This window comes from Eptatretus burgeri, chromosome 9, assembly GCF_056783735.1.
Source record: "Eptatretus burgeri isolate ZD-2024b chromosome 9, Ebu_testis_v1, whole genome shotgun sequence".
NCBI classification, from domain to species: Eukaryota; Metazoa; Chordata; class Myxini; order Myxiniformes; family Myxinidae; genus Eptatretus; species Eptatretus burgeri.
This window is the reverse complement of record NC_140969.1, coordinates 34,326,688-34,350,233: the sequence shown is the minus strand read 5'-3', so window position 1 is coordinate 34,350,233 and position 23,546 is coordinate 34,326,688. Positions and strand designations below refer to the sequence as shown.

At 43.4% G+C, this 23,546-nt stretch overlaps 1 protein-coding gene across 2 annotated transcripts in view; it reads left to right on the top strand.

The window, feature by feature from the left end:
* LOC147019876 (filamin-C-like) overlaps positions 1-23,546 on the top strand; it is a 281,783-nt gene that overhangs the window by 241,649 nt on the left and 16,588 nt on the right. For both annotated transcript variants that reach the window (XM_085894677.1, XM_085894676.1), the window contains 9 exons: positions 2,511-2,714; positions 2,835-2,987; positions 11,150-11,272; positions 11,432-11,701; positions 11,824-11,961; positions 12,172-12,275; positions 12,520-12,661; positions 17,412-17,573; positions 21,979-22,185. In XM_085894677.1, the coding sequence (XP_085750803.1) occupies positions 2,511-2,714; positions 2,835-2,987; positions 11,150-11,272; positions 11,432-11,701; positions 11,824-11,961; positions 12,172-12,275; positions 12,520-12,661; positions 17,412-17,573; positions 21,979-22,185 (1,503 nt within the window). The remainder of the gene's footprint in view (positions 1-2,510; positions 2,715-2,834; positions 2,988-11,149; positions 11,273-11,431; positions 11,702-11,823; positions 11,962-12,171; positions 12,276-12,519; positions 12,662-17,411; positions 17,574-21,978; positions 22,186-23,546) is intronic.

Sequence of the window (23,546 nt, the reverse complement as noted above, 5' to 3'; positions counted from 1 at the left end):
AGAGGTCAGGAGGCACATTGTGTGGGGTGGTGAGTCCTGTGTGAGCTTGCGCTCTCAGCTTATGTTGAGCTACATTTAGTACCCTTGGCACTACAAATGCAATATTTATCATTCAAACTTACAAAATCAGTTATTTTAATGTTGACATTAAGCTCGATAAATGGTAAACGACAGGCTTTCCTTCATCGGTTTCATACTCTTCTCTCGTTGGGTTTTGTGCAAATAAAATTGAATAGAACACACAATCGTCCAGTCTGTCTGTATTATATTTCCCATAGGTGTTTCTATATTCAACATACCAATGTTTTCATGCCTTAATATGAAGCGATATGTAACAACAGAGATTGCATATCTGATAAGATGGGAGGAAATGGTGTTGCTAGTGTTTGTAACTTGTTGAAATTCGACCCCTTGGCAGAGTAATTACAATAGTCATGGATTGGTCGAGTGCCTTAAATTTGGAAAAAATGAAAGGTAAAATGGCAATGTTTCTTTCATTCATTTATCATTTGCAATCTTCACACACCTATCCAGCTTGTCGTTGCGTCTTTTCATCCACTCTGCTCATGGTTTTGCAGGATGAACATAGTACGACCTGCATCACTATCTCTTTGATCCAGGCTGTGCTCTGTCATTGACTGTGGAAATGGTGCTCCAAAGTAGTTCGTACATCATGCACACACGATCCTAAATAATCACAGCCCTCAATCACATTCGGGAGAAGTGAAAGTGTGCCATGCTGGCAGCTTGGCTTTTGTGCAAACCAGCAACGTCCCCTTAGAGGGCATTATCGAAATTGCAAAGACTCCAATTGTATCACAGCAGCAGTTGTAGAAGGCAGTACAGTTATAGAATATTTAACAAAGCCCTCTCCCACTCATACTGCCAATCGCTGCTGCTGGCAGAAAGGCCAGCATAAGCTTGATGGGAAATGGCAGTTATTTTTTAATATTAGCCCTTTTGGCGTCATAAACTATACTCTCCAGGAACATGAGAATGATGTTTGAATGGCTATTGGAGCACCCATAATAGCCGGATGTGTGATGGCCACGTGAGACCCAAGGGCCATATAGCTGCAGTGATATGCAACCATCCACAAATTACGTATTTGTCTCGACATCATCCAAGTGGGAGAATTGTAACTGTCTGTAACGTGTGTAACTGCAAGGATGGCTTCTTTGTTAGTAACCATAATCTGCACAATTCCACTTGCACACCAATTGATCTCCAATGATGTCCTCTTAATATGATAACTTGTGGATGTATTATTTGGCAATAATGAACAAATTGTGTTCATTACTTGATCATAGTTATTGATTAAAACTACTTCTGGTAGTATGACTGAATCTACAGCTTGTATTTGTTTGCATTGTGTATCCTGTACCCGAGTGAAGATGTACTTCCAGTCAATTGAAGAGTCAAATTCAAGGTTAATTTGCACTTTTTGTTCAAGAAGAATTTTTTTTTTTTAATCAAAGTTAAGTCATTGAAACGATTTTTTTTTCAAGGTATTCCCGTTCTGCACGTATACATTTGTTCCATCTGTGTGCCAACTTCACACCAGAAACGTATAGTTTATAAGGACAGGTATGCAGCCATTTCAGGACATGAGCTTTTACATTTTCATCACTTTGACACTTGATGCAAACGAGTTGGAAACTCACCCCATGTGTCCTGCCCCCCTACTCTTGATCTCACTCTCACTCCCACTCCACTGTTGGTTTTTCCCCCTTTCCATTTTGTTCCATTCCTTTCTGCTCTCGCTTTTCCACGAGCCTCAACCATGTACACAAAAAAATGGTGGAAAAAATCTGGAGTATTTCAAGTGGTGAAGGAGATAGGGAGGCAAGTGACTGGTTTTGACTTCCCATCCCAATTCCCTTCTGGAGAAACAATAGGTCTTTTGCAACTCATTTGGCACCTCAGGTATTAACTTTAAGCTGTGATTGAATGATAACTTCTACTCTTCCAATACTGATATGAGGATCTGCTGCAATATCAAACACATTGATCCAATGATTGCCCAAAATCATCTGTTCAACACGAGTATTGTTTGTCATTCGACATGAGTATGTTCATCATCCATTATATTCACGTCCATTTGAAAACTCCCTGCATCATTAAAACACATTAATTTATGAAAGAGCCAATTTGGTGAATTAAACATGCAAATCTTGTAATTTTCAGCTCGTTTGACACTTTTTCGCTCACCAGCAACTTCATTGCACGATTCTACTTCCCCGAGCATGAGGCATTGTTCGCCGCCATTGTTGTCGCACCCAGATTGTTTTGTGTGACGTCACTTTGCAGATTGCACCTTTGTAGCCAGATATTGCCACAAAATTTCACAATTTTAGCAATCTGTCATTCCTTTAGGATTATCTTCAACAAACGGTGCAAGTTTACCTTGAACCAATCCCCTATATTTATTTGATACTTATAGCTATCAGATGTTTATTATAAGACATCTAACAAAGAAACTCTGCAGTCCTCATGTCTTCTCCACACAGGGATCTCTTTCACTCCAAAAGAGGCCGGAAAGCACCTTGTCTCCGTGCGTAAAGATAGCAGACACATCGTTAACAGCCCCTTCATGGTCAAAATGACTGCCTCCGAGATTGGAGACGCCAGTCGGGTCAGGGTATCCGGCCGTGGACTCAAGGAAGGTCAAACATTCCAGATGGCGGAATTCATTGTGGACACCACCAATGCAGGTATCTTCTTGTTGATTTTTATTTATTGGGATTATTGAACAACACTGAGGTTGACCAAGTGTATTTCATTGTGTAAGGACAATTATTTTTTGGTCCATTGCAAGAACACTGTGCTCGCAGGATATGGTGGGATGAATTTGGCCATCGAGGGGCCCAGCAAGGTGGATATCAACTGTGAGGATCTGGATGATGGAAAATGTCAAGTGTCATATTGTCCATCAGAACCAGGGACCTACACAATAAGCATCAACTTTGCAGATGAGCACATCCCAGGTGTGTTTCTGTATTGTATCCCAGGTATCCCAGGTGTATTTCTCTCCAATGTTTAAGATCCCCAGCTTTTTTTCTGTTGCTTGTGTAGATGATAATCTTGATGATATCATAAATGCATTGATTGGCAGGAATATATGAACCGTGAATAAACACTTGCAGGAAGTCATGATACCCACAATATGACGTGAGCAAAATTTGTATTGAAGGTAAATATTTGCTCCAAAAGCATATTGTAATGATGTAATAATTCCACTAATTTTCATCGTGAGTGTTTCCACTTGGATAGCTACCCTCAAACCTGCTTTTTGACATGTTGCTCATATAGTAAAGGTGAAAACATGGCCCGCTTCATGATCCTACCTGAATGTGTGCACATTCTGCATTGATTTGCCCATTGTCTCCTAATGTCCCTGTTATTCATGCAAAAGTGGACTGACGTCTCATAATATCCTTGGTGTGTGTATACGTTGTTGGTTGTTATCTCCATATGCGGGTTTCAGAAGGTGGAACAGAGTCCTCCCAGATCTCGAAGTATCCACCTCCATTTCAGTGAGGGATCATGCTTCCTGGACCAATTTGTGAAGTTTTCTTGTTCTCAAAGTTTTGTTCTGAGGGCTCTTTTAAGGATTGTCACTGAGCCCCGGACAGCTTCTGGTACAGTTTCAGTACTCTGAAGCTTCCAGGATCTTTTCACTTCATTTTTGAGATCTTGGTATTTGGTCATTTTTTTTGATATCTGTGCTGTTTCGCCCAAAATTGCTGGGTACTGAAACCTCAATTAACAATGCCTTTTTTTCTTTTTTGTATCTCAGTACTATATCCAGTTTGTTTTCTATGTTCATGCTTGATGGGATCATTAGTAGTGGGGGCAGATAATAGCAATTTTTGAGAGGAATCGTGCAAATGATGATACAAGTATCAAATTTGGCACATTTGTTCTCCAGGGGATTCTAATCAAATCTGCCTGATTGGCTATTAGAAAATCCAAATTTTGAAAAAATTGAAAAAAAAAAAAAACTTCAAAAAAGTCAAGATCACTAATTAATCAATGTTGGATGCTGGCTGAGATTGGTGAATGTTTCAGAAACATCATCAAAGACGTTCCAAGTCTGCCATGCAGTTTTCTTCCCTTTACCACGGAAGGCAGACACGACGTCACATCCAGTGAACGCATGGAAGTATGGGATTCCTCCAGCTTTCTCAGGCCCGATTGCAGAAACTACCTCATGGACTGGAATCCATCGCGCCTTGGCTCCTTGGCCAAAGGCAATCCACATGTTCTCAAGACCTAGCTCCTGTAAGGATGGCAGTACAGATATTGCTATGACTAGTACGTCCATGTCATTAGCCTTAATGATAATGGACTTGCTACCATCCGTCGTTGCATCCTTGGCGTGTATAAATATTCGAGTGTCAGCTTCTTCATGACAACATGGAGACACAGCATCCAGTGACTTCCTTGTGTTGCTCATTGCATCTTCGCCTTTTGTGACAATGACTGTGCTTGTCGTCTGTGCTTCACACATCTTTTCCGCAAGGAAGTGAAACAGCTCAGTCTTGTAGCTGTCATCTCGAAGAAAGCTTCTCCAGTTACTTGGGGTCTTACTGGTTCCTGTCACTCTTCTTCTGATTCCTTGCCCCCTTTTCGACCTTGCCTCGGACTTCAGACTTGACTTCTTGTACACATCAAACACTACGTCCACCCTCTCGTACCTGGCACCATAGGATTCCACCTTTGGGATGATGTCTTCTTGAGCATAGTCATCAAATATCTTTGAAGTGCATGGAGGTAGGGCATTGATAAGTACTGAGCCATCAATGATGACTGCATCTCCCCTTGGTTGTCTGTCTGGGATGTTCAGTTGTGCTTCAAGAATTTCAGCCAGCTGTGACTTCAAATTTTTTTGAAGTTTTTTTTTTTTTTTCAGATTTTTCAAAATTTGGATTTTCAAATGGCCAATCGGGCAGATTAGATCAGAAAGCCCTGCAGAACAGAAATGCCAAATTTGATGCTTGTATCATAATTTGCACGATTTTTCTACTATCGTCTACACTATAGGTTGTACATGAGCATTACGTCCTTGTTTTCAGTGATTGCTTTTGGTTCATGTTTCTCTGGGTTTTGTGAAACTGGGATATTGAAGTTTTTTTCAGATGTGCCAGTGGATTACTCTACATACTTTTTTGTGCCTTTGTGTGTACAGCTGTTCTGACATGAGGTTTTTTTTTTACATCCCGATAGGAGGTGGCTCGTGCTTTGTGTTTCTACCTTGCAGAACCGACACTTGTCCAATTGACTCAATCCTGCCATCTTCTTAAAGCCATTGGTATAGTGTCCCTGGTCTTTGCTCTTGGGCATTTATGATTCGTTTTCCATCCCAGTTGAGCTAACCTCTTCTTAGCTATTTCAAAGAGCCTTCTTTGTCTATTCCAAATCTTCCAAACTCTATATTGTTGGTGTACATCTGTTGATATGTCATTTTATATTCTTCTTTTGTCCTTTTTTTTAATCAGGTTGTATTTGTTGCTGTTTTTTATTTTTTTTCATGTGTGACATCTTCATTCACACCTGTCGTTGAACATTTTTTTACTAGGTGGGTTAGGGATATCTTCTCTGGTTTGTTATCTTTATGTTTGCTTACAAATATGATTCGGTGGTCTGTTGCACTTTTCACGTACTCAGCCAATCCTACAGTCGTTGCTCTGTGCACTTGATTGAGTTCCATCAGGCCACAACCTCCAACTCATCTCCGCAGGTACATTCTTGGGATGCATCGATTTCTTGTGGAGCATTTTGTGGATGGTGAGGCGTTTCCTTGTTTTAATATCAAGTTTATCGATTTCTGGTTGTGGTCAGTTTATTATTCTGCAGCTGCACTGGAATACTGGTATTGCGAGTTGGTTTATGGCTTTGATTTAGTTCCTTGGAGAAAGGTATGTTTTCCAGATCAGCCTCATTCTATGTAGGTATTCTTTGGTAAATGTTTTGCATATTTGTTTGTGACATATTTGGTGGCCCTCTTCTACGCCAAGGTATTTTTTTTATATGATGCTTCGTTGTCTAGCTCCTGTATTGGTGTATTTATGTCAATTTTTATGTTGTCCATTTTTAGTGGTCTGCTTATATGAATGTGCACTTGGCACACTTATCGAGACCAAATTACATTTGAATGTCATCAGAGTACCGTTTCACTAATTTGAGTTTTTCTGCCAATTTTTTGTCGTTGAGTGCTTGAGTTGAGTGCTGTAATATCAATATGGTGTTCCAAAGCTCCATTGCTTTCTCAATCAGTTTGATTATTTGGGGTTTGATCTTGTACAATTGCATGAATTTTATTATCCATGAATGTGGAACACTATCAAAAGCTTTTTTGTCATCTATCCAGGCTGTGGATAATTTGGCTCTCCTTGTATTGAAATTTTCGAGAATGGACTTATTTAGTAGTAAGTGTTCTCTTGTTTCATAGCATCCTCTCTTGCATCCCTTCTGTTTTGCCTCGAGGCCTCCTTCACGTGTTAGGTGGTGGGACATTTCTTCTGTGATGATTCCCATCCTGTCAGAAGTTTTATGTTGTTGGTTGACATGTTATTGATTTATTTGTGAGGTAGTTGGGTTTCATCATATTTTGGGATAAGGAAGTTGTTACCTTCTGTGAGCCACTCATTCAAGGCCTCCTTCCCTTGGATAAGTTTGTTGGATGCTCGAACGTAGTGATTGTGAACAGCATGTAGTTGCTTTAGCCAGAAGTTTGGAATTCCATCCGAGCCTGGGCTTTTAAAGTTTGGCATTTTTGCAAATTGTATTCTTTTTGTCCTAATTAAACATCACTGGGGGAATTTCTTTTGGGTGTTGTGTTTTTTTCCTAAAAGTTTCTTATTGAATCTGCCTCGATGTTGTGTTCTTTTGGTTCGTCAAAGAGTTTTTTACATCCAAAAATGAGGTCGCTCATGCGTTCTGTTTCTACCTTGCAGAAGCTACACCTGTCTGATTGACTCAGTCCCACCATTTTCTTAAATCCATTGGGATAGTGTCTTTTGTCTTTGGCATTTATTATGATTCGTTTTCTATCGCAGTTGAGCTGACCTTTTTTTTCTCTTTTGTTTTTTTCTTTTTATTCCTCCGCTGAGAAAGTCCCCGGAGGAATTTTGTTTTTGAGTTGTCCGTCCACGCGTCCATGATACATTTTCGAAACCGCAATAACTTATAAACGGCTGAAGGGATCAAAGTCAAACTTGGTGCAAGTATGTATAATGATGCAAAGATGAACTAATTAGATTTTGGAATCAAGAGGTCAAAGGTCAGAGTCCATGATAGGTTCTCATTTTTATTTTTAATACATGGTCTAGGCTCGTGGAAGAGTGAGGACACATAACAGACCAGGGCACAACATAACAAAGACAACAGCAGGAGAAAGGGGAAATGTCAAGAGCAGGGTAGGGGGAGAAGGTACACAGAGATCAACAAACAACGTGTGTAGGTATTACAATGAGGGTTAGGGGAGAATGCAAGAGGTGCACAAGATGGATACATGAGCAAACTTTTGGGAGGGTGGGAGTGGTTTAAATGGTGTAGAAAAAAAGATCATGGCTTTAGATTGGGGCAGATGACCTGAGATGGTGGTGAATAGCTGTCTTGAAACCAGTCAGAGAAGAATGAGATCAGAGAGTGTGGAAGGTGGTTCCACAGGCAGGAAAAGAGAGGAATAAATGAGTGGAGGTGAACCGTTCTTCTGGATTTAGGCAGTTTCACAAGGAGGTTGCTGGTGGACCTCGTGCATCCTGCAGATACTTGGGGAAGGGGGGGGGGAAGACAGCACGGAGTGCACAGAGGGTGCAAGACCTGTCGGTGATGGTGAAGTGCTTGGCCCAAAGACTCAGCTTCATCGCAAGATATTCCAATGATCTTGAAAGCCTTGGTTACCATGGCATCGAGCTGAGCAACATGTGAGGCAGGGGAGCCAGCTCAGAGAGGAGAGCGATACTCCAAGCTGCGGATGAAAGCCTTGTAGGTGGGTAGGAGCTCAGGTGTGCCAAGGAAGGACTTTGCATGGTGGAGGATGCCCAGCCAGCATCTGGCTTTAGAGGCCAACTTTGAAATGTGGCTTGCCCAAGAGAGATTATGGCTGACAGCGAGACGCAGGAGTTTGAGTGACTAAATCCCTTTGAGATGGCTCTTGAGAAAGTAGATTAGAGGGTTTGCAGAATGGTCCTTTCGGAGAGAGGGAGAGAATAATTGTGTGGGATTTCTCAGAATTTAAAGACATATTCCAAGTGTTTGACCAGTTTGTAATTTTCGTCAAGGTCTGAGGGGAGGGAAGAGGCTGCTACCTGTCTGTCAGAAGGATGTTGGATATCCCGACAGAGGGTGGAATCATCAGCAAAGAGATAAAGAGGATTTTCCAGACTTAGTGATGTCATTGATGAATATTAGGAATATGATGGGGCCTGGAACACTGCATTGGGGTGCTCCAACGTTGATAGTGAGAGGAGAAGAAAAGGTTCTGTTGAGCCACATTGGCTATGAGAGTAAAGTAAGTCAGTAATCCAAGACTGGAGTTGGCCTTGGATTTTATAGGCAGAGAGTTTGGAGAGCAAGGCAGGATGCCAGACTGTATCAAAAGCTCAAGATATGCTCAAGGAGACTGTTGGGTTATTCATACCTTGGGGGTTTTCCTCCCTTTAGTGTACATATGTTGTTTGTTGTGCCAAACCCAGCTCGTTCTCCAACAACTGCAACCCAAGATTTGCACTTCACAAATATGAACAATCATCCCGGTCAGCTACCAATCAAATGGATCTTTGTCAGTTGGGTTCTGTGACTTCTGAGTGGCGCTATAATGACCACATCAACAGCGTCACGTTTTTGAAGCTTGTATTTCAAATACACAGATACAAAGTCAAATGAGGAAGTTCACCATTACATACAATGTCCAACTCCGACTCCCACGTTGAGTTGTTTCTGCCCAGTGTCACTTTCCTGCCCGCTCAACACACGCATGTTCACCTCGTCCTCTGGAGCTGTCGAACCATTGAGTCCTGTCGTGTTGTTCTCTCTTGTATGCTGACCCATTCAGGATGATTGCAGAGATCAAAGGAATTATTTCCCGATGCACAATCTTGATGAGTTTCAATGAACCTGATTATAATCTGCTCCACACTTTAACAACCACTCTGGACATTTAAATCGAGTTAAATCATCACTCGTCAGAGTTAAATCAAGCACGGGGACGATCGAAACACATGTCATGTCACATGTCACCCATCTCTCTTCATATCCCTCTTTTATTTAATAACACAGCTTTATATAGTAACACAGAACGATCCCGTGCCTTCCAGCAAATGCGATTCTCATCCATACTGGAAGTTTCATCTGAGAACGTTCCAGAACCTTCACAAATCTCACCAGGCAGTTTACAGTACAATACTGCCCTCTGCAGTCAAAATCAGCTCATTATATCAAGTATTTTATATTATTTATATTACAATTCACACATTCATACTGCAGCAAACTTTTAACATGTAACCGTCAATTTTACTCTTTCATGTATCGGCATTTACTAATGCTTATCCACAAATACCACAACATCTAGCTTTTAACTGACAGAGACGGCCCTGATCTCATGACTGATATTAATGGCCTCCATCCATTGTTGGGAGAGTAGGAGCACCATGTTCAAGGTAGAGTGACCAGGTCTGAATCCGAATTGATGATCTGAAATGAGGCTGTTGGAGCAATGGAATGTTTTCATGTCAAATGTGATGGTGGATTCCATGACCTTGCTGATGATTGGAAGAAAGCTAATTGGTCTGTAGTTAAGAGGATCCATTTTGCACCTTTTTATGTAATGCTCTGATATTGGCTGATTTCCAAGCAGATGGAAGACGACCGAGGGTAAATGACAGGGTGAAAAGTGCAAGAGCAGCAGAGCAGGTTTTTAGGACACGTGAGCTGATGCCGTCTGGTCCATTTGTAGAATCAGAGTTGAGGGTTGCCAGAAAATTTTCCACCTTCTCAGGTGAAAAAGACATGGAATCCAGGAGCAGTTGGGTATGATTGAGAAGGATAGGTACAGAGAGGGATGGGTTAGGGACACAAGGTTTTGAAGCAAACACAGAATTGAGGCATTCTCGCTTCTCATGGGTGGTGCCATTTTAAGCTGTGGTGCCATTTTAAGTGAGGGAAGGGAGGGAGGGGGAGCATACACCAAAGACTGACTTGACAAGACACCACCAGGTTTTAGAGGAAGGAGACAAGTTTGAAAGTTCATTCTTGAGATTGGACAGATGTTCTCTGGCTCTCCTGAGAGTAGACACACGCTTGTTGCGGGCTTTGTGGAAAGCTCTGAGGTTGCTTTCGGTTGGATTTGCCCTCCAGGAGGAGAATGCAAGTTGTTTTTTAAGCAACTGCCTCACCACAGGATCCAGAGAAGAAACGGTGGGAGGATGGGTAAGATAACTGAATACGAGATGGAATGAATCTGTGCATAAGAGAGAGAGAAGGTTTCTGTGGAAGAATTCCCAGGCTGAATTAATATTGGGGTGGTAGATATAGGAGACCAGTCCTGAAGTGTGATGGCTGCTTGCAGTCTCTGCCAGTTTGCTTGAGTGAACTGCCAGCCTTGCCGGCGATGAGGCTGTTTTTGAGAATAACGAGAGAGATGTTGACCTTCAGAGAGATGTTGACTAGCACATGATCAGATGAGCCAATAGAGGCAGAGGACGAGCGAGATACTGTACATTGGCAGGGAAGTTGGTCATCACCAAATCCAGAAGGGAAGATTTTCTATATGGATGGAGAAATATGGGTGGGAAAGTTCACAGATCGAGTTCGTCCCATGGAGTCACAGAAGTCTTTTGCGGAAGTGCCATCATTGGTGAGAGAGGTACCAATACCCAGCCAAATATCATGGTGACAATTGGTGTGTGTGTTTCGTTTTGATGGTTGCTTAACTTTGATTCAAATAAAGGGTGATGGAGATTTTATGAAGTCAATGGAGGGAACTCTTTTTTTTTTGAGTAGATTTGAGATGATCCTGCACTTACTGCAACGTTTGTTTTGTGGATAATGCTCCTTTCGAGATTGGTAAATTTTTTTTTGATCGTGCATGTGATTGTGTGCCATGAGGTAATCTAATGTGAGACTGTCCATGTGGCCTACACAGGAAGCCCATTTTCTGTGCTGATCTCTGGTGAAGGTAAGAAGCGACAGACAGTGACGAGGCAACAGCAGGCCGCAGTGGCAGCCACCGTTGGATCACCTTGTGAGCTTCTCTTTCAGGTTCCCGGTGAGTACATGTTTTGCTAATTCTTCATTGGTCAATTGACCTACTTAATCAATCTTCATGAAAGTGATGAGTCGTAAAATTCAGGAAAGATATTTGGAGCAAATATTACTCAAAACTTGTTTTTCATTTTTATTGATGGACATCACGCTTATTGCACAGACAATCGCAGCTCACCAGAGCTGAGTGCCGAAGTCACCGGGCCGTCAGGACGTTGCTGGCCAGCTGAGCTGCATGAGGAAGATGATGGGACATACCTCGTCGCCTTTGTTCCTTATGAGAAAGGACCACATACTGTCATTGTACTGCACAATGGCCAGAACGTTACAGGCAGCCCGTTTCGTTTCACTGTGGGGCCGCTTGGCGATGGTGGAGCACACAGTGTGCAGGTGGGAGGCCCTGGACTGGAGTTTGGAAAGACTGGCGTACCTGGTGAGTTTGAACAGGACTTTTTGGCAGGATTTTCTACATGAAGGAGGTTGTGGTTGCATACACACATGTATGCATGATGTACATGCAATGTGTTTCTCAAACGATCACCATCCACTTTCCAGCTGAATTCAGCATCTGGGCGAGGGAAGCTGGAGCCGGTGGCATCTCTGTAGTTATCGATGGACCAAGTAAAGCGAATGTGTCTTTTGCTGACAGGAAAGACGACTCCTGTGTGGTTTCATATGTGGTGCAGGAGCCAGGTGAGAGCTCCATGGAAACGTGGACTCAAGAGTGATTGGGATTTCCCAAATGTAATGTCCGATTTCATGTTACGTGTAATCTAGCAGTTCCTGCTTTGCTTGCAACTCTCTCATCTCGCCAAAGAAGGATTCGGTACGCGAGGTGTGGGAATTTTACGTTTGAAAGTTTTCGAATATGCATCACCATGATGGTTCTTCATAACCAAACAGGTCAATACGAAGTCTCGGTGAAGTTTAATGAGATCCACGTCCCTGGCAGTCCCTTCTACGTGCCGTTTGTTCGGCCAGTTCAGCCCAAAAGGCCTTGTCTTCAGGTGAGGGATTTCTTTTGTTTTCAATTAATGCCATAATAAGTGTTTCTAATATGAAGCTTGTTTCAAAATGGTTTCCTTAATTGTAAAAAAATAAAAAAAAGACGTCAAGCAGGATACTTCACAATGTAAAGACTGCAAGGAAATTCCAGCGAAGCGCAATAAAAAGTGAACCAAACTCAGTCGTTGCTGTGCGAGACCAAGGTTTTTACTGTGTGATATTTATAATGGCATTGTCTGCCCGCAGGCCCAGCAGCATTCATCAGCAATAGACCGGGATGGAATTCAATTCAACGGTTGGAACAAGAACCACTCACCGAGTTCCAGTCAGGACGGCCACTTCCCTACTTTGAGTCAGGACAACCACATACCGTCCAAAACTCTAAACGGTGAGTTCAAATTACTTATATTACTGGCCAACGCTCTCCAAATTATTTCCAAAAATATTTTTTATGCAATTCGTTAAACTGGGCATCCCCTCTGCCAGCATTAGTTGGTGGACGTTAAAGATCCCACGGTGTCCTTCGTGAAGAGTAGGCGAGCTATCACCGGCAACTTGAACACATTACACGATCCTGCACACTCAGTTTAGTATCTTGTGGCGGAGTGGCAACCTGCACAGGATTGTAATCCTACCCAATAAACTGCTTCAGCAGAACTGACGCGCTGCACAGAGCATGCATGGTACCTGATTATTTATTATTTATTTATTTATTTGATTGCAGCCTGTGACTACTTGGTTGCATCATTTTCTGGGGGCGCGGCTGTGCCGCTGATGCAATTCCCCCCCTGTTATCAATAAGTTTGTACTCATTTTGTCGACCGCGGAGGGATGACCGGCTGAGTCAACCACACTTGGTGTTAGTTCAACAGATGACGGGGGCTTGAACTCAACACCCTAAGATCTTAAGCCAGCAAAGTGAACCAACAATGTGTTAAGCAAAGCTTTAAGCCGACGATGACGATGATGATGATATTTAACACAAGTTCCCTAAAAAGGAACAGCACTTCAAAGCAGGAGGAGGCCATGTGGCCCATCAAAGTCTGTGCAAATATCACCAAGCTATGGTTGTTCATCCGTGCTTTATCTACATAAATATTTTCTTGAAGTGTTTGCGTGTGTTTTTGTGCGTTTGTACGTTATTCTTTCACGGCCAACCCGTAGCACCTAGAGGTACCAAATTTTGGGTGTAGGTATTTCAGAATCTCGGCATGATTTTAAGCTTCCACAAGTTGACCTTGACATCCATTTTGAGGTCACGAAAGGCCGCTATAAATTGTGCATTGGGAAGTGAGGTCAGGCAGTGAGTGCTGCCACCAGCCCACAGGCAAAAGGAAACCACAATGAGGCTAATAACTCCATAGCGTTTCAATGTCCAACGTGTCCGAAATCCACTGTCAGGAAAAGCTGGGCAACGTTAGGTACACCCCCACCCCCGGGCAGCACCGGGTAATCCCTGCCAGTCCTTTATAAATGCAGTGTCAAGCAAGTAAGCAGCACAGAGCATTTTAAAAGTCTTTCATATGATTTGGCCAGGATTCAAGCTGCTAACTTTCCGAACTCAAAGCGGACGCACAAACCATCTATACTACACCGAGTCTGGTAAAAAAAAATAATTTCATGAAATAAAGGCATGGGTAGTCTGAGTACAAACAGATCATTACTGTGGATTTGCTTGTTCAGCATTACAATCAGTGATGATGATGGTGATGATAATGTTATAGTTGTGCCAATCATGGAATGTTTGAGCGATGGCAATAAAATTCAAAGGCAATTTCATATAATCTATGGATATCCTGCACTGTAAAGCTGAAATTTTCAGCTGGAAATGAGAATGCAGCTTCTCTTACTTGCCCTAAAATAGGTAGATTATCACATGAGCCGATGCTGCTTCTCAGGGGGCATGCTCCGTCGGAAATTACTTTTTGACAAATTAATTTAAATTTGTATTCAGTCGAGAATTGGGCAGCATTCTGACGCCGTTAATTTCCAATGCTCCAAAGATTAATCAACTTTCATTGCCGTTGCAAACAAACACACGTGACGTAGCGGTGATGTCCAGGAGGATTGGGTGTGATGTGTCCGTGTGGTTTTGATTGCTTTGGTTATGATCTTGTCCAGTAATAGCTCTGGGTCAATCACAATTATCACAAGTTGGCATCCTTATTATTCACCTTGTAAACGATACATTACTCTCAGTGAAGAAAGATTTCGACTTGGTGATCAAGAAGTAGAAAGACTTGGTTGTCTGTTGAAAACTTCAATAATCAGCAGTTATTACGAGAAACTGTGGCACATCTTGACGTGCCGAGCGTTGGGAATTCCGCTCCAGCCGGCTCGTTTAAAAACGTTAATAACATGTTCATGCTTCCTTCATTATAAAACATCAAGTTATAGTTATCAATGATTATATCATCCATGTACACCTCATTTGTCATCCTGTATTTGTTTGTTTTCTTGCCTAAAAATATTAAGTGCAGGGTTATCGGCAATCTGTACGATGGCAATGGAGACATATAGGGTGGATCACAGACAAGATGGTGTGTGGCAAGCAGGCATCCCAACCATTAGGGTGTGCCTGACATACACCGTCTTGTCTGTGGTCTACAAGTAGACCTGGAGAGGTTGCCAAGATAATTACAATTAATTGAATCATAAAACCTCCGACTAGGCACAGGCTGAAAGAAGCAAACCCTGCCGCCCCGAAACGATATTTTCTTTATATTTCCTTTACGTGAATGTGGGATTATTGACAGGTAAGAATAATCCAGAATAATAAATGTGAGAGAGAGAGTGTGTGTGTGTGTGTGTGTGTGTGTGTGTGTGTGTGTGTGTGTGTGTGTGTGTGTGTGTGTGTGTGTGTGTGTGTGTGTGTGTGTGTGTGTGTGTGTGTGTGTGTGTGTGTGTGTGTGTGTGTGTGTGTGTGTGTGTGTCCTCCATAACTCCAAAACCATGAAACGTAGCAGCCTGAAACTTTGCATGCATACTAAGGGAACTCCAAGATGAATTAAAACACCCCTTCTGAAGATAATTCATGGCTTATTTAATTATTTTCCTTATCATACACATCTACGGACACCTTGCTCTGCCTCGATGGGGTCTTAATACACAATTATTTTTTTTTTGGCCTGCTAAACAATGTCTTCACCTAATTGGAACAGGCCGCAACGATTTCTTAACGATAGTTTTTTTTTCCACTTTTCTCACTCATTTCATCGATTGCCTAATCTACATACCTACAAATCACTGGATACATTGCAATGCTTATAAACGGCCGGAGACACCAGCGTCCGTGGCTTTATTTCATTTCTGCACATGCCATGACCTCTTGAAGCTCTTAAACTAAACCGAATTACAAAATTTAAGCTCCAGTACAAATCGGATTCGGAGTGAGCCGACCAGAGGGGTGCAAAGGTTGCTGCATGTGTGAGCATGCACGCATGCAGGCAGACCTTTGCCAGATTGATAGCGTGGGTTTTAAATTCTCCCACCTGGTTTTATATGGAACCCCATGATTAAAAAGAAAAGGTTGCTGTTTTGGCACATTTTATTGCCCTTCCCTTCCCCTCCCCTTACACTGCCTTCCCTCACACTGCCTTCCATTCCCTTCCCCTCATGCAGCCTTCCATTCCCCTTCCCTCATGCTGCCTTCCCTTCCCCACCACTCACATCATCTTCCCTTCCCCTCACACTGTCTTGCATTCCCTTCCCTTTATGCAGCCTTCCCTTCCACTCCCTTCACGCTGCCTTCCCTTCCCTACCCCTACGTCACCTTCCCTTCCTAACCCCTACGTCACCTTCCCTTCCCCTCACACTGCCTTCCATTCCTTTCCCTTCATGCAGCCTTCCTTTCCCCTCCCCTCATGCTGCCTTCCCTTCACCGCCCTCCACACTGCCCTCCCTCCCCACCCCTCACGCTGCCGTCCATTCCGTTCCCCTCACGTTGCCTTCCATTCCCTTCCCCTCATGCAGCCTTCCCATCCCCTCCCATCATGCTGCCTTCCCTTCTGCAGCCCTCACATCACCTTCCCCTCCCCTCACGCTGCCTTCCCTTCCATTCCCTTCCCTTTATGCAGCCTCCCCTTCCACTCCCTTCACGCTGCCTTCCCTTCCCCGCCCCTCACGTCACCTTCCCTTCCCCTCACACTGCCTTCCATTCCCCTCCCCTCATGCTGCCTTCTCTTCCCCACCCCTCACGTCACCTTCCCTTCCCCTCATGCTGCCTTCCCTTCCCCTCATGCTGCCTTCCCTTCCCCTTCCTTTGTGCTGACTTCCCCTACCCTTTTGCTGCCTTCCCTTCCCTTGCCCTCACACTGCCTTCACTTTCCATCACAGTGCCTTCCCTCCACCTCCCCTCATGCTTACCCCTTTCCCCTCGCCACCCACCATGGACATCTCCCGGCAGACTCCGTGTGCTGTGTTAAAATGCTGTTTTAACATACACCATTTTGTTCAATCCTGTACTGGCCCTCCCCCCATGTCTCCCCTCATGAATACCTCCTCCCAAAACCCCTTCCCCTCTCCACTTCCCCCTCTTCTCTCCCCCATCCTCCTCACTCACACCCCACCCCCTTAGAGTGTATAGCGATGTTTGGTGAGGTGTCGCTCTCCCCCCCCCCCATCCATTCCTCGCTCTTTCCCCCTTCCCATCTCCCCCTTCACATTGCCCCCTTCCTCTCCTCCACCCCCTTGCTCCCCATTACCTCCTCCTCTCTCCATCCCCCTCCTCTCCCACCTCTCTTCCTCCTATCCCTCTTTCTCCGCCCTCACTTAATATTCCCGTCAGTGAAGCGACGGGTTGTATTTGCTGGTGTTTAATCAATGAATGTGTCCCTCCAATTTTACTGCCAAGCCTCATACTCTCGACTCGCATTCAAATGAATAGTCTCAAATAAATTTTGATAAAACAATGGCAATTAAGTAAATAAGTGAATATTTTTAAAATTTGTAATAATTGTCATCAATATTTGTCTCGAGTCATTGTAATGACGGTCCATTGTGGTTTCTCTATATTCCTTGTGTCCTGAGAGATAGTTGGCCTGTGGTGTTGATACTGTGGGTCTGTTTCTCTTTACCAGTCCTTTTTTTTTTAACAATCGTCTCATCCTTTATGTTACTGGTGACCTGCCATGATGAAGGTCTCATGCCAGCCCAATTTGCCACCCATGAAAATGAGGACGTGTTGGAGAGGGTACTGGATGAACAAACCTTGTTTGCAGCCAACATGAGGGAGTCTGCCAAAGAAACCAAACCCTCTGCTGCGTCTGCGTTTGGTCGGGGCCTCCAGGAAGGGTCCACAGGTAACATGTCCACCAGCACAAACCACTCAACCGTCAGTTTGAAAGTGTTTATTACCATGGAGGAATTTACACATTTATTATACGAGTTGATGAGGAAGCCTGTGGCCCATCATGCCAGGTAAATGACTTCCATTTACGTAACTGATATTTTTCTTAACGTGGATTTATAAAGAGCAATAATAACCTTTCTCTTTGATACTCCCTTTTTAAGCAAACCTTACCTTTGAGTCGTCGAGCCTGGGTTCCAGTTCGGCCCTGTTATAAACTGTCATCCTGGTGTCTCACATGCAGGGCGAGGCATCAATTTGTGCGCCGTCCCTCGGATGGACGTTAAACTGGGCGGACCGACTACCAGAATTTGTTGATGGATGTTAGAACTCCCAGGATGTTAGATGTTAGAAGGGATCTCCTTCACGAAGAGAAGGTGAGCTATTGGCAGCAACCTGGCCAAATTACAAATCCCTGCCCTAACATGCAAGGTGCGCTGCATCAGCAGCACAACCTTGGCCCCAGCAATGATGCAACCAGCAGCCCTAGGTCGCATACGAAATGGAATGAACGAATGATCTTTAACCTAAACATTAAAAAAAAAATTATTTAGAGTTATAAACAGAGGGCTGGCAGAATAACCTCAAGATACGCACACTCACCTCTGAGCTTTCTATCCGTGATTAGAGTCTCAACCTCGTTACAAACTATCACCCGGTGGTGTTTCGCATGCAGGGCAATTCATCAATGTGTGCACTATTCCCAGGATGAACATTAAAATGGGCATCCTATCTGCCAGCATTAGTTCAAAGATCCCACGATATCCTTCGCAAAGAGTAGGCAAGCTATCACCAGCCCCCTTTGCAGATCCTGAATTCCTGCCCTGACTGACTGTTCAGAAGAGAATGACAAATCATCCAGCATAAGCCTTGTCAAGAAACTGCTTCAGCGCATGAACACTCTGTAAAGAGTATGGTACAGCCCAATATATATATATATATATATATATATATATATATATATATATATATATATATATATATATATATATATATATATATATATATATATATATATTGTTGGGGGGACTTGATAGGAGGTAATGGGTGTAATATAGACTAGTTATGTCATTAATAAACCTCGAGCATAAATGTTGGTTTTCTGTGTAAAAAAAAAAAAAAGATAAAAATGACGTGTTGAAGTTTGTATAAGGAAACTAGGAAATACCACTCGTCGCTTCACTGCTGGGAATAATAAGGGGGCAGGAAGATGGGAGAGAGAGAGGGGGGTTTGGGAAGAGAAAGAGGGGGGAGAGGGGTGGGAGAGATAGAGAGAGGGGAAGAGGAGGGAGGAGGGGGGAAGAGAAAAGAGGGAGGGGGAGCAAGGAGGGGTGTGGGACTGAGAAGGGAGGGAGAGTGAGGGGTGAAGGAAGGGAAGGCAGACTGCGGTGGAGCGTTAATTACGATTCATACTGTCTCATCAAAATGATTTTGCATCAAATAACAGTGAAGATGGAAACAAAATAATGTGTGAAATCCATTTTCGACCGGTTATACTATAAATACTGCCCAGAGACAAACACAGCCTGGACATGTCCGGAAATAAACACTGCCCGAAGAGAAACACCGCCCGGACACGTCCGAAGCCAAGCCATCCAGACATATTACACATACTCAGATAAAAGTCTGTCGAAAATGACAGGTTGGAATTATCTTATTCGAAGTATTCAAGGAGACTGGAAGATATGATGTTTGGTAGCAAGAAAAAAACGTTATTTTAAAATGCTACAAGTACAAATGTGATCATATTTTCTTTATCTTCTGGAACGTTTCGTTTAGAGTTAGACAGTACAGCCTCGTGAGCATACCAAAGTCTGAAGCCTCGGCCTTGTGTCAGGTGTGCTTACCTATCTATAATTCCAGCAATCTCTATGTCTGTGTGTCTGTCTGTCTGCGACCGCCGTTTCTCGACAACCGCCAGTCCGATCTGATTGAAACTTGCCAGGAATATTGCCGGGGCCCCGCAGAAGTGCCTTTTCAAGGTTTGATGTCAATCGGACGAGCGGTTCCTAAGTTACGGTCATTTATCTGTCGACCAATGACAAGACACGGTGCTATGACGTCACGAATGACGTCACAAATAATGTTTATTTATTCTTTTTTTTTTTGCACGATCGACGGTCCGATCTGATTGAAACTTGCCAGGAATATTGCCGGGGCCCCGCGGATGTGCTTTTCAAGGTTTGATATTAATCGGATGAGCGGTTCCCAAGTTACAGCCATTTATCTGTCGACCAATGACAGGACACGGTGCTATGACATCACGAATGACATCACAATTAATGTTTATTTATTTATTAATTTATTATTTCTTTTGCACGATTGAAACTTGCCAGGAATATTGCTGAGGACCCGCGGATGTGCCTTTTCGAGGTTTGAGAGAGAGGCTGCACATACTGGCACTCACCTAAGGGCATGTACCTATGGGCCCGTACTAGTATCTTATAATTATTAGATGACCTACAGACATAAATGATCAGTCATTTTACTCTGCACATGGTACACATCATCGAGTTGTTTTTAATCCTCAAAAACAGACCGTCGTGAACACACAGTCGTGTTAAAAGATTGGCCTTTAAACCCCTTCTGAAATCGTCCTTATGAAGGGGACAGACAAATGGACAAGCACACATTGTTTTTATGTCGGGAGATTATATGCACACACATTGATATGTGATCATCCAGATATTATCGGTGACATTATCCACATTATATGCACAAATTACACACACACACACACACACACACACACACACACACACACACACACACACACACACACACACACACACACACACACACACACACACACACACACACACTTATAAGCTAAACAACCATCAACATGGAATTTTTTTTGGAATCCCAGAGTTTCACGATATGTCCATATTCATTATATGCATCATGAATATGTGTGTAGTTTTCACAAATGAAAATGGATGTCCTGTGGCCTTCAGTCGGATAGTGTATGCACTTGATGGAGAAATTCGGGATTGGTACTGGCACAGTGGGCTTGAACTCTCGTACTGATTTCATAGTTACTATTTTATCCTTAGCTTAGCGATGATAACCACAGCCAACTGGTTCCACTCTCGAGTTTATGGTGGAGGCAAGGAAAGGTGACCTGGGTTCCCTGGCTGTCAGTGTAGACGGACTATCCAAAGTGACTGTTGCTTATGATGAATGCCGTCTGGGTTATCGTTTTTGTTCAATACCCAAAGTTCCTGGAATACAAAAATGTATCCACCACATCTAGAGAGTCTTGGCACATCCCAGAAGCCCCTTTACTGTGAAGATGTCTGGTGAGAAACAACACCATTGATCAGGTTTTAACTATGCCACATTCTCCAAAGATTCTGGTAGGCAATTACAACTTGGCCAATATACCAGACACAATGGCCAATTCTTTTTCAAAGAAAATGTGGGATCTTTAACATCTACAAGCAAATACGAGCAGATTGGACAGCCAGATTATTGGTCTCTCCAGAGGACGGTACAGTATAATCAGTGTAATGCCCTGCCTGTCCGCAAAGCATCAGAATAACAGTTTACAGTCACGCTTGGAATCAAACCCAAACGACATAGCGCAAAGGTAAGTTTGCTACTTTTGAGGTGTCATGCCATTCCCAAGAGTAGGGGGTGACTTCCCTTTGGTGGTAGTGGGTGCTGGTGAATAGTGGTGGTGGTGGTGGTCCAATTCAAGCTCCATGTGACTTACTAATCTGATGAAACATCCTGCAAACTGATCTCAGCTACACCGTTTTAGCTCCCTTGACTTGAAGTGTAGGTCCAATATTATTGGAAAGCTCGTGAAATCTCAGATATGTTTAACATATTATGCAATTCAATGTTATTCCAAACAGAAAATGCACAATTACTGACCAAATTATTTTAGCCTGTGTATGTTTGAGGATTTGCATTTATAGTTACAATAGGTCTTATTGTGTCATGTGGATAGCCGACCAGATTAAAAAAAAACAAAAAAACATGATCATTATGCTGATGATTTCAACCAATTGGACAGCTGACCACAAGCAAGAAGATTGGATTGGGTACAGGCACACATTGGCCTACTCCTTTTGCAAGACATTGCACGATCATTAACATCGAGAACCTTGATGCAAACGGGACAGCTGGCTATACATTCCAATCCAAATGACTATTGCTCCAGAATACAACATCCTTTGTGTCATTGCGTGCAGCGCATCAGAACATGAGAATGGCATTTCTAGTAAAATTAATCTGACCTCATTCGGAATCCAACGCAGGGTGAGACGGCTCAGAGAGAAGCATGATGTTAAATTAGCTATATCGTTTCTTAGAGGATGTGATACCTTAATGTTTTCTCCCACCTACAGGCTCGAGTTTGACAAGCACTGAGAATGCACAAGAAATCTCACCGGTGCTGGAGGCCAGGTCACGTGACTTGCTGCCTCACCACAATACCACGACGAGCCTGTTCCCAGCCAAGTGTGATGCCAGCAAAGTAACGGTGAAAGGTGTGGGAGTGACGCAGGCCTCCCCAGGCCAGCTGAGCAGCTTCACAGTGGACTGTAGTCAGGCTGGTATGGATAAAGCAACTGTTCGCATCACAGCACTTCTGTGGCATTGAAACATCACCTTGTATGATATGGGACATTTTTGTGTTAAATGAACACACATTAATACAGACACAATCCAACCCCACCCAGATGGATATGTGTGGACACAGTAGTTCGATGTAACAATGAATGTTCAAAACGGTATCGCTATCTGCATCAGTGTCGTGTCCATGCAGCTCTCACCAAGGTCGTTCCAGTTACCCCTCGTTCCACAGTCCATATTATTGTGTTTATGGATGAGTTAGCAGAATGAATCATGACCATTGATCTCGCCCTTTATTTTTCTCCTCTTGATCTTCCCCCACTTCCCCATATGGTGCTTGTTCGCCTTTACTCACTCAATAACTCTCATGTCTCTCCTGCATTCTTTTATTCAATATTCTTATTTCGTACTTCCTCCGAGCACCGACGCGAGTGCACCGATTACTCGGAGGGGTAGCACGGCAAAAAAGCTTTACGGACAATAATATGTCCCATCTATTGTTTAACAGGTGAAACCAACGTACGACACGAAACAAGATATTTAATAATTTATTGATCCCCACTGTCTACCTTTCAGACACAAATACCATTTAATAGCATCCCATAACATTGATTTATCAAGAAACGCACAATAATTTTAAAACTTCCCAAAGTTACACACACATGACAGGTTTCAATGCAGTTTTGAACAAACTCATGTCGTTCAAGTCGGCAACTTATCTCGTGTACCCAGTTCTTAATGAAACCCCAGCAGAATACAAATTGACGTTGAAGTCTGTTGTGGTCACGTTCGAAGCGAAGCTTGCCCCTTTGAGTGCGCACAGATAGAAGTCCGACCGGCCAGTCGCGTTGCAAGTCCCCAGAGGGTGATCTTCGTATAACCAAAGCAAGCAGATGAATCCGAGTCCGCGACTCGCCTTTAAGGACCACACTGCAGACTGACAGTGCTGTGGAGTGAGGAAGAGAACACAGGCCCTTTGCCCTTTTCGAAACAACCAGAGAGGAAGTGCCTGCTTGGCTGTTGTCTCAGACACCAGTAAGGCAGTGGGTTCATTGAGAACCCAACAAACCAGCAGATAAGATCGACTAGCATTCGCAGAGGTGCAGCTGTTCCTTGAGTCAGGGCGATGGAGTTGCTGAACCAGTTGTGGTTAGCATGTGGCACTCTCAATACCCTCTTTGCTGTTTGAGCACGATTTTTAAAATGAACATGGCTGCAGAACATGCCACAGCTGTTCCTACTCCCACAGGTCATGTCATGTCCTTTTCCTGAGTGGGATGGCTCTCTCTCTCTCTCTCTGCATACCCTTTCATTCTGTCTTACACAACATCACTCCGAGGCC